At 47.0% G+C, this 12100-nt stretch overlaps 1 protein-coding gene across 1 annotated transcript; it reads left to right on the top strand.

Moving 5' to 3' along the window:
- Positions 1 to 458: 458 nt before the first annotated feature.
- On the top strand, positions 459 to 9965 carry IL1B (interleukin 1 beta). Its single transcript, XM_006103007.3, has 7 exons — positions 459 to 1083; positions 1501 to 1562; positions 2072 to 2123; positions 3384 to 3588; positions 6698 to 6856; positions 8099 to 8229; positions 9230 to 9965. Exons 2-7 carry the CDS (start codon positions 1516 to 1518, stop codon positions 9440 to 9442), a joined length of 807 nt encoding a protein of 268 aa, XP_006103069.1. The 5' UTR covers positions 459 to 1083; positions 1501 to 1515; the 3' UTR covers positions 9443 to 9965.
- Positions 9966 to 12100: the final 2135 nt, after the last annotated feature.

The raw sequence follows: 12100 nt of genomic DNA, 5'->3' as shown, positions 1-12100 counted from the left end.
GCTTGGCAAGTATGCCCATTAGGCTGCCCTTGCCCCACAGTAGAATCCCTGGCTCTCCTGCCTGTGAGTCGGAAGCCCTCTCCCTTGGACAGTGCAGAGCAAGCACAGCAGCTGGCACATCGTAGGCACATGCTTATTTGAGAGAAAACACTGTCAAACTTCCCGCTCACCCACTCAGGCAGCACACATTCACTGTCTGAGTTCGCATACCAGGCAGTGTGGTAGACACAGCTTCAAAAGGTTCCCAGCCCCCTGCGGGACCACATGAGTGAGCAAAGTTTCAATTCAGTGCTGTGATGCGTGCGATGATACAGATGGGCCAAAGCAGGCCAGGAAGGCCCTGTTCCTAGACTCCATGCACCAGTTGTGAGCCAGCTACTCATTCATATTCTAAAATGTGAGGGCTGTCCCAAGGCAGGCACTACACTGGGGTCTGGTGCATTTCTGTATCCTAACAACAAAATATCTGAAAGAGAAGTAAAGAAAACAACCCCACTGGCAATAGCACCAAAAATAATAAAATAGGGGTAAATTTAACCAAGAAAGAGAAAGATCTGTACCCTGAAAAATATAAGACATTGATGAGATAAATTGAAAAAGACACAAAGAAATGGAAAGATATCCTATGTTCATGGATTGGAAGAATTAATGTCGTTAACATATTCATTCTACCTAAAGCAATCTACAGATTCATTGCAATACCTACCAAAATTCCAATTAAAACTTTCTCTAACCTAGGAAAATCCCTCAATAAGAGTGACATGGCCTGCATAATGGTTGTAGAAGACAATGTTTACTTGCATGAGGACACGTGTGCTTATGTGTCTCAGGTCATGGCCACTTGCCCTTCCATGGACTGGAGAATTCGTTCAGTTTGCCTTCTCCCAGAAGTTACCATCATCCTCTTTTTTAAACTTGGTTGTGACACCAGTTAACCAAAGGGGAAATTTCTCAGCTCGGAAATTTCTCTTCACTTCTGCTTTTGAAGGCCATAAAACAGAGAAATTGGCAGGCAGCATTCCTCTCCGAGGCGACACGGGCTAGTCCAGAACTCTGTTCTCTCCGCCAGACTTCATTGCTCGGGTATGACTTCAACCAACTCTTTTATGATCAGGTCCTAAGGGGTCTCTCTGTCTCTCCGCTTCTGTCTGTCTCCTTCCCTCCTTCTCTTCCTTGCTGCCTGAGGGCTGGGTTTATTTGCACAAATGCCAGGTGTACGGTTATGCTATGATTTGTGAAGTGTTCTGGAATGAACACTGCTTATAGCAGCTGACCCCTGAGAGGTCAGGGTCAAAGCCCCTGCTCCCAACAGATGTGCACCTGATTCAGGTTTGGTTTAGCAAAGGCTTCCCTCTGGGCCCAAAGGGAGGGTCTTTCATACATCTGTTCATTCATTCAAAGATTGTTTCCTTGCCTGCTGTTCATGTACTAGGTGCTGAGGGAAACTCACCTGCAGGCGGGGCATGGCACGTGCCTCTCATGTTTCCCCTCTTCACACAGGTTTCTGAAGCAGCCATGGCAGCAGTGCCTGAACTCGCCAATGAAGTGATGGCTTACTACAGGTCAGTGGGGAGACTGAGACCGGTGGGGGAGCAGGGCTCCTCGTTCAAGAGTGCAGTGTTGTCTGTGTGTGGAGACCAGCTTTGTCCCCACTCTGCGCCCTTCAGTGGCAAGCAGGGTTTCAGTTAGCCTGGTTTAAATGCTGATTTCCCCCAACAAGCCCGGCCTTGGGACCCACGGGCACCCCGGTGCTGTTGCCGGGCTTCCTGCAGAAGGCAGGAGGGCAGAGAAGATGCCAGGCGGGCGGCACAGGGTGAAGTTCGGCTTCAGTGGGAGGCAAGGCTCCGATTTTAGGGCCTGGACATTAGGCCCCAGGACCCCTCAGGGAGCACCCATGCCTGTCCTGTCACCTGGGTGTCCCATGCATATCCTCACGGGACTTGCCAGCTTCCAGCAGCCATACGGGACATGCTGCTTGTAGTTCCCTATGAACAGGAATGACTGTTTGCAGGAAGGAAGAATAAGCTTGTCTGGGAGACATAATTGAGCAGTGTCTCTGATTTTATTACAGTGACGATGAGAATGGCCTGTTCTTTGAGGCTGATGGCCCACAACAGACTAAGGTAAGACCAGGAGCTTAGATCCAACCCATGGAGGGGCTTTGAGCTGGGAAAGGCTCAAGGGAAAGGGTCTGGGACACCTCGACCCTGTGGTATTTTATGATAGAATGACTGTCACGTCTTCCAGTGAGACCGGTGCAGGCCATGCTGACCTGGCCACTGTGCAGCCTCCCACACCACAACGTCGCTCACTAAGGCTTGGTGATGGCGCCATGCTTACAGAGGGCCAGGGGCACGTCAGTGGTGATAGGTTTGCTGTGTGATGTCAGAAAGACAGCCAAGGCTGCAAGGGGCTTCAACACAAATTTGATTCTCCTTTTAGGAGAGGGCCTCAGCCTGCACACTCCCCAGAGCCAAGTTCTGAGACCCAGAGGAGATAACCTTGAGAGTTAACATGTCTGCCTCGCTTTGAGGTAGAAGAGTTTTTTGCTCCCTGGCGTAGAGTTAATGACAAGATGTAGATGATGTAACCAAAATGATGAATAGGGAGTGGAAAGAAAATCACTCACTTGCTGTTTGATCTTAGACAAGTCATTTCACCGTTTTGGGTCAGGCCTGAAATGTTTGGAAACCAGCATAACTGGTTTAGTCCCTCCCAGAGTGGGGAGTGGCCTCTCCCTCTGGCCCTTTGCCTCTCCCAGCCACCTGACTGTCAGTCACAGGTCGCACAGTCAGCATTCCTCTGTGCCATTAAAGGTCTCTCCACTGTCTCTCAAGCTTTTAAACCTTAGGACAACCTCGGTAAACCTTATTACAGTTACACAGTTTCTCCAATAACAGCAAAGTGGTAACACACTTTACAAATAGCAACCACTTTTAACGTATTTGCAGAATGCTTATGAAACAGCATTCTGGAAAATAATTAAAAATTTGCTGAATGAGCATAGATGTATAGAAAATATTATACTCACCACTGACATAAAAATTTAAATGCATAGTGTTAGAGTATTAGGGGTTCTAAAAGGTATAATGTGTAAAAAGGTAGAAACTTATGGTTAGTGGAGCAGCTGTACAAAAGATACACAAGGTACGAACGGGATTTATTCAAAAAGAATGCCACAATTGGCATCAAAAAGCCCACATTCTGGCCTCTAACCTGCCACGTGCCCTTGGGTAGGCCACCTAGCCGCTCTGGACTTTAGAGAGATGCGAGTCTTTCCATAGAGGAATGGTTATATCTCAGGGTCCTCCCACCCCTCTGATGACAACACGGTTCTCTGGCCCGGCCACCTCAGCACGCTCCCTTCCCTGGTCTTCCCACAGTGCTCCTTCCAAGACCTGGACCTCAGCCCTCTGGGAGATGGGAGCATCCAGCTGAAAGTCTCCCAGCAGCTCTACAACTCCAGCTTCAGGCGGGCCGTGTCGGTCGTCATTGCCGTGGAGAAGCTGAGGAAAGTGCACATGGTCTGCCCACAGGACTTCCAGGATGACGACCTGCGGAGCCTCTTCTTCTTCATCTTTAAAGAAGGTACTTCTGAGAGCTCAGGGCAGACATATCTCTGCTCACTTCCTTCTCTGTGTCCATAACTCAACGATCAATTAAACTCCCCCGGAGCTGAAACCCTGGTGAATGAAAAGGGCGACATAGCAGACCCGAGAAGCTCAGGAGGCCACGTGCAGGCCTGGAAAGCTTGGTGACCCAGAGGAGCCGCCCAGGATAGTCTGGTTACAAATTGCTAACTGGGCGGTCATGTGGGCCATGAAGTCCCAAGCTTGTAGCTTCCTTAGCAAATGTCACTCTTTGCCTTAAGGAACCCTGTCCATTGTTCCTATGCTTCTCAGGAGAGCACACTTTTGAAATGTCAGAGTGATTTTCTTTCCTTATGTCCGAGGGGCACAACTATAGACACCAAAGCAGGAGACCACAGACCCCCTTCTTGTCCTCTTGTTCCCACCTACCATCTCTATGTCTCTATGTGCTGCAAATAGTAATTAACTGTCCCTTAGCCACCAAGGTCAAGGAAGTGTGTGTCTCTCCATTTTGTTTTTATCTAATCCCAAAGATATCCCTTTTCTGCTTTCTCCTGCCCCCTACATCTACCACCAATATAATCTTCCCTACGTTATCTCCTTTGATTCTAAAGCATAAAATAAGCTGCAAAACTACTCCTCCCTGGCCATTGTGGTCAGTAGTTAGAGTATCAGCATGCAGACCAGAGGGTTGTGGGTTCAATTCCCAGTCAAGGGCATGTATCTGGGTTGCAGGTTCGATCCCCGACCTCAGTTGGGGGGGATGTGCAGGATGCAACCGATCCATGTGTCTCTCTCACATTGATCTCTCTCCTCTCTTCCTCTCCCCCCTCCCTTCCACGCTTTCTTAAAATCAATGAGAAAAATATCTTCTGCTGGGGATTAACAACAACCGAAAACTGCTATTCTCCAGAGCATTTTTTCAATTTGTTGACATTGTGCTTCAGGCATGTCCTCAACATCTGGGCTCTGATAAACTCTTATAAAGCTTTCTACAGAACTGGATGTTCTCTTGTCAACATGTGTTTGGCATAGCCAGCAGGATTCTAAATAAGCCCACCCAGGACCACCCTGCGACCCCGGACCCGGAGCTAGGTACCAGCAGGGGCCCACTGAGCCCCACCGGTTCCTGCTTCGCATCAGGTGATCTTGGGTGAGTTTCCTCTTAGAATCTTGAGCCTCCTTTTGCTTGAGGTTGTAGGTCCGACTTTATTTGAGCTGTTATTAGAAAACCCTTGAGGTAGCACTATAAGATAAAGGTGCGGTAACCCAGGGACTGGAGGAAAATGAAAGACTGCTTTGGTTATTATTTTTTCTTTTTTAAAATATATTTTTATTGATTTCAGAGAGGAAGGGAGAGGGAGAGAGAGATAGAAACATCAATGATGAGAAAGAATCATTGATCAGCTGCCTCCGCCCCCTCCCTCCGCCCCCCAACTAGGGATCGAGTTCATAACCTGGATATTTGCTCTTGATCAGAATTGAACGTGGGACCCTTCGGTCCACAGGCCAACGTTCTATCCACTGAACCAAACCAGCTAGGGCTAGAATTTATTTTTCAATTATAACTGACATAAAAAGTTATGTTAGTTTCAGGTGTACAGCATAGTGATTAGACATTTAAATACCTTATGTGGTGACCCCCCCATAAGTCTAGTACCCATCCGACACCATACATAGTGATAATATTATTGACTAATCCCCTATGCTGTACTTTACATCCTATGACTGTTTTTATATCTGGCAATTTGTATATCTTAATCCCTTCACTTTTTTCACCCATCACCCCAACCTCCCTCCCATCTGGCAACCATCAGTTTGTTCTCTGTATCTATGTTTCTGTTTGTTCATTTATTTTGTTTTTTAGATTCCACATATAAGTGAAATCATATGGCATTTGTCTCAAGCTGCTCCACTCTATCCTCTGCTTTCTTGCATGGACTTGCCCTCCTTTCTTCCTCTCTCTTCTCTTGCCCCTACATCTCCTCCACCACCACTCCCTAGTGGCCTAGAGGAAACTGAGAATAGAAAGCAAGACTACAATAAACTGGGGAAACCAGAAATACTGGCAGCACCCTTTAGGGAAAGCCAGTGCAGGCAGGGGAAACTAGCAATGGTATACATTCCTTGGACTAGAACAGAATTAAGGAATCTAACTAGAGATTTCCCTGATCCTCTCCAAGACTCTAATGGATTAACAAAGGAACTTGATTTAACTATTAGAACATATGAAAATAGTAATTTGGATGATCAATTATCTAAAACTATCCAAAAAGCGGGGGGGGGGGGAGATAAAGCTACTAAAATTGTGAATATATAGCTTCAGCAACTCAGCAATCAGGCCAGACCTCACCAAAGGCCTCCTTAACAGGGGAAGGAGTGTGCATCTATGGTAGAAAGCCAGGGCACCTTAAGAAGGATTGTAGAAAACTGAAATGGGATTTAGAAAAAGAAGAGAAACAGATGCACTGAGAGGACATTTCTCTGTCTTACCAATACCTTAGGAAAAAATTAAATTACCATAAAAGGGAAAACTTCAAAGGCCCTTTGATTCTAATGTGTACAGACGGACCTGCCAAACTGTCATTCTCCTGGAACACTTTCTCAGTCTGTTGAGATCTTGCTTCCGGGCATGTCCTCAAATTCTTGGTTCAGATAAACTCTTCCGAACATTCCTTCATCACTGCCCTTTTCAATATTAGGCCCATCGGTGGGAGGAAGACAGAGAAGCCTAGACACCAAATTGATCAGCTCTTAGTTGAAACTATTCTCAAAATAAGACCTTGATAACTACTCACATTTTCAAATCAGTCCGTCATTCTCGGAGTGCTTCCTCTTACATTATCTCCTGTGCATCTCATGCCCTTGTTGGCCCCGTATTATTGGATCACCATTTTACTTAAGTCACTCTATTGCTCATCCATAGCAAGCAACAGTGCTGAAGCTTGAACCCATGTCTTAAAGTGCCACATCCGATGTTCTTTCCCGTCCTAACTTCCTCCCCACTGTGTTACAATTTCTTGAGCTGTGTGTGTCCTCCAACAAGCCCAGTGCCTCTCATCACTGCTCGCTTTGTACCTAAACAATGCATGTGCTCCACATTTCAGAATCCATCGACTGCATGTGGGATGGCAGTTACGAGTGTGATGCATCCCTACAATCGCTGCACTGCAGGCTCCGGGACATCAACCAAAAATCCCTGGTGCTGTCTGGACCACATGAGCTGCAGGCTCTTCACCTGAATGGAGAGGATGTGAACCAACAAGGTAAGTGGGAAATCTTGATTCCTCTTTTGGCACCCTGGCAGCTTGCTAGTCACCCACATTTTCAACGAAGTAGAATATTAAGGCAAATTATCAACATCAGTGAAAACAACATGTTATAAAAACATATAAGGTGGTGTTTTTTTTGGGGGGGGGGGTCCCAGCAATGACACCAGATTGATTTCCTTAGCATATTCATTTTCTGGCAAGAGATGTAACTGTAAGAAATTAGACTGCTCAAGCACGCTAGGATCATGGTCCGGCCAAGTCATCTAACAACAGTACGATATCAGTGCTTGCATTAGAAAGGGGACATTGGATGGACATGACCTAACTGCCTGTGGGTTCTTGTTTCCTGTGGTTGAGGTTGAAAGTAGAATGGTGAAGAGATAATGTGTCCACTCCCATTTCCAGCCCTGCCCCTGTGCTCCTAACAGCCTTCCTACCCAACACCAGATGGGCCCTTATAGGGAAACTTCACTGACAAGCAGAAATGTTTATCTCTCTGCTATAACTGTAAAATCTTCTAAGTCTAGGGAGCCCATTAGCTGTGGGATCTGCCTGGCACCCTGCCACCATGGCTGAGCCCTCTGTGCAGTGGTGTGGCCACGGGAGCTGCTGAAAGGAGCAGTGTGTTCCCTTCCAGGGCTGCTGACCTTGGAGAGAGGCACCCCTGGGGGGAGCATCTTGCTCTCAGCCAGGCCAGAACAATCCTGTTTCTTTAGAACTGGGTTGTGAGCATGACCTTAGGGCCTCCAAGTGAAACCATTGTGACTGAGGAAGATTAACATGAGTGTCTGTCTTTGCAGCCACTTGTCCCAGCTAAGCCTCACCTTGCCCAAGTTCTTCCCACTTGTTGCTCTACATCTTGGAATAGATGTGTGCCTGATTTCTTTCCGGAGGCCAGCTTAACCTCTTTGCTTGCCTTTCACATTGATCAAATCGTTCTGCTCGTGAGATGGGCCCATCACCACATGACAAGATGGCTTCCTTCCTTCCTTCAATTTTTAAAAATTAGACCCCCTAACTCTTCTCTGCCACTGTAATAGGCTCTGGGAAGTCCCCAGACCTTCTCTGGGAAAAACTGGAATCAACCAACTGACCCTGCTATAACCAGTGAGAATCCATACGGAGGTTCTTACAGAAGAGCCTAAATTAGATGAGTCTTGGGCTTGGGGTCCTGTGATTGGACCATCCCTGCCCTGCTGTGCATCCCTGAGCACAAGGCCCCTCTTCTTCCTCCAGTGGTGTTCTGCATGAGCTTCGTGCCAGGAGACGAGAATATCGACAAGATACCCGTGGCCTTGGGTATCAAGGAAAAGAACCTGTACCTGTCTTGCGTGGTGAAGGACAAGAAGCCCACCCTGCAGCTGGAGGTGAGTGAGCACAGCAGCCAAAGGCCCTTCTCAACTCCTCTGAAGCACCCCAAGCCATCACTGACTTCCAAGACAACCACCTTCTCTCCCTCCAACCCACCCCCCCACCCCCGCCACCACCGCCACCCGGAAAACCTGGAGGCAGATCTACTTGACAATTTGCAGAACTGTAAATATGCAATTGCTAAATGCATGCAACTTTCACTTCCACCGCAGAAAATTAAATCACTTCACTGATGATATTATGCCCAGTCAACACCCAACAGAGGATGCAGTGCTAGGGCTGCTCCATTTGATACATGACACTTTGGGAAATTAATCAATTCAAGAGAGTTGTCACCTGTTGTCACCTCCACTCTACTCCCAACATCACAATTATTCCCACCTTCCAGGTTTCTTAGCTAAAGCTTCATTTCCAAGTTGAAGTCGTTTTAGCCGAGGCCATTCAAAAATTTAATTAAACACACACACACACACACACACACACACACACACACACACACACAACACAGCAAAAATCCCTGGAAACGAGGCACTCCTGGAAGCCTTAACCTAATTTTCACTTTTAAAAAATGGCCGAAACCGGTTTGGCTCAGTGGATAGAGCGTCAGTCTGCGGACTGAAGGGTCCCAGGTTCGATTCTGGTCAGGGGCATGTACCTTGGTTGCGGGCACCTCCCCAGTGGGAGATGTGCAGGAGGCAGCTGATCGATGTTTCTAACTCTCTATCTCTCTCCCTTCCTCTCTGTAAAAAATCAATAAAATATATTTTTAAAAAAATGCCCACCTATATTATGCTCCCCGCCATCTGACGCTCAGTTCTAGGAAAGGATAAGAGCTCCGTCAGACACCACATGGAAAGTTGGGGTCACAGCGATCCCCCGGGAGTCTGGCTCTGGTCCTGGCTCTTCGGTTTCCTCTCTCGCTGACCCAGAGAACGGTCTCCCCAGAGTCTCGCTGTTCCTTCCCTCTCAGAAGTTCTTCCTTCTGTTTCCCTGCAGACATTTGACCCCCACGGTCAGTCAAAGAAGAAGATAGACAGGCGATTTATCTTCCACAAGAAGGAAATCAGGGACAAGGTAGAATTTGAGTCTGCCATGTACCCCAACTGGTACATCAGCACCTCGCAAGCGGACCAGACGCCCGTCTTCCTGGGAAGTACTAAGGGTGGCCAGGATATAACTGACTTCACCATGGAAATCCTGACTCACTGAAGAGACCTGTACCTGTGCTAAGTCGCCCCGAGGGCTGCAGAAAGGTACAGAAGAGTTTGAACATGGCAGGGTGCTGCACTTCACTGTGGGAAAGTGGGGAAAGCCCAGCCGCTTTCCCCACGTTAATTAGGGAGAAGCAGCCCCCTCCTCCCAGAGCCAACCCTCTCCCCTCTCTGCTCATACAAAGCCAGCCAGGCAGAAACCACTGCACATTCGGTTCACAGACTCCCTCTGTCCTTTGTGCCCAGCTTCCAATGAGCAACCACTTAAACTGTCTGTTTATTTATTTGTTATGGGTTCATCTATTTAATTTCGCTTAAGGGGGCCAGGAAGCAGCCGTCCCAGTCTGCAGTATCTAAGGAGCCCATGTGATGTGGATGAGTGTGCTGTCTTTATATCGAGTCCTTTCACCAAGCTGAATAAGCTCAGATTATTTGTATAGGAATATTTGTGAATGAGAAGTAAGATACTGTTTCAATAATTCTGAAATAAATTTCACTGAAAAATAAAGTTGTTCCCATGTGGTGACTGACTTTTCTTGGATCTGACACAGAAGAGGGAAGATAAATGGGGGCACGGGAGCCTGGCCGGGGAGCTGGCAGCGCGCTCCTCACAGAGTGCCACCCAGGACCTGGAAACATCCCTGCCCAGCAGGGCCACCTCCCACACATCCCCTGCTTTTCTGCTTTTCAACAAAAGGATATTCGGTGCAAAAGGCTCATCTGAAAACAGGATCAGCTGTAGCATTATAGGACTGACGGTTGAGGAAACAGCTGATGATCATTTCTCTGTTCATTGACTCAACAAACATTTATAAAGCAAATGCTATGTACTAGGGGCTGGGATCACAGAAACAAGAAAGGTGAGGCATTCCTAGTTATACCGGAGAGATACACAAGCAAAGGAAGGCAACATGACAAGGAGAGGTGATATAGTATCAGAGGAGTGACAGATCTGCTGTGAAGGACGATGGTCACCGAGCGACATACGAGTCAGGCCTCAAGGACAAGCAGCAATCCCCCATCTAGAAATAGAAAAGAAAGAAAAAGACATGGACCAGTGTGGCATGGGGATGTAATAATGAATGATGCCAGGATTGCAGGAGTCACCAGAAGCAAAGCCAAGACACAAAAAGAAACTTTTGTAACTCATATCTCAGACAAAGGAAGAATTTTCTTGGTATATAGAGTTTCTTCTAAACATTAGAAGAAACAAGAACAAAACAATAGGCAAAAATCCAACAAAAATATGTTAACAGGCTGTCAACAAAAAAGGAACTACTATTAGCCATAGCTGGTTTGACTCAGTGGCTAGAGCAGCCGTGGGCAAACTACGGCCTGAGGGCCGGATCCGGCCCGTTTGAAATGAATAAAACTAAAAAAAAAAAAAAAAGACCGTACCCTTTTATGTAACGATGTTTACTTTGAATTTATATTAGTTCACACAAACACTCCATCCATGCTTTTGTTCCGGCCCTCCGGTCTAGTTTAAGAACCCATTGTGGCCCTCGAGTCAGAAAGTTTGTCCACCCCTAGGCTAGAGCGTTGGCCTGTGGACTGAGGGGTCCAGGTTCAATTCTGGTCAAGGGCACATATCTTGGTTTCAGGCTCATCCCCGGCCCCGGCCCTGGTCGGGGCTTGTGCAGGAGGCAACCAATCAATGCGTCTCTCTCACATCGATGTTTCTCTCTCTGTCTTTCCCTCTCTCTTCCACTCTCCCTAAAAATCAATGGAAAAATATCCTTGGGTGAGGATTAACACACACACACACACACACACACACACACACACACACACACAAAGGAAATACTATTAGATCTTGGACAGAGTCAAAGGAGCTCAGCACTACTTACAACAGACAAAGTAATAGCACTTTGACTGCCAATGCTCTATCAGATTACAAATACCAAAAGTTTAACAACACACCCTGTTGGCAAAACTGTGGGAAGATCTCCACTGTTAAGCATTACAGGTGGGAGTATAAACAGGTACAACTCCCTCAGAGGAAAATTTTATGATAACTATAAAAATTACAAATGCATATCCCCTTTGGCCCAGCAATTTCACTTCTGGGGACTTATCCTGCAGATGGACATACACCCTTGTGAAATGACACATGATTAACATTACTCATTGCACATCACTTGTAATAGCAAAAAATGGGAAATGCTAAAGGAGACTGGCTAACCTGTGAGCTGTGCCTAGTATCCGGCCACTCCCTTCCAGGTCCTGAGCCAGGTCCCACAGGCTGTTTGAGAGGGTCACTGTTTCTCTTCCTCCACGTCCCTCCCTCTATCCCCTGCAGTCCTATCCCATCAGCCTGCAGAGGCAAAAATAGGTATGAAATCCTTCACCCACCACCAGGATCAGGAAGTGAGGGTTGAGGACTCCCGCCAGCACCTGAGCATCCTGATACGCTGCCCCTCTCAGCTTGGAGAGGAGCCCAGCCACAAGAGGGGCCGCCCGAGCCATGTAATTTGCCTGTGAATGTTGGGTTTGCATGAGTGCTTGGAGCAGGGGGATACCGTATTTTTCCGTATGTAAGATGCCCCCAACTTTTCCAACCCAAAATTTAAAAAATCAATATTTTAAACATAAAACAGAACACATTTTTATTTAGTAATTACCACAGGTAATGTTCACATACCAGTACTATGTA

Source organism: Myotis lucifugus, unplaced genomic scaffold, assembly GCF_000147115.1.
Source record: "Myotis lucifugus unplaced genomic scaffold, Myoluc2.0 scaffold_454, whole genome shotgun sequence".
NCBI lineage: Eukaryota > Metazoa > Chordata > Mammalia > Chiroptera > Vespertilionidae > Myotis > Myotis lucifugus.
Note: the sequence above shows the minus strand (reverse complement) of the source record. Positions and strands in the feature narration are given on the sequence as shown.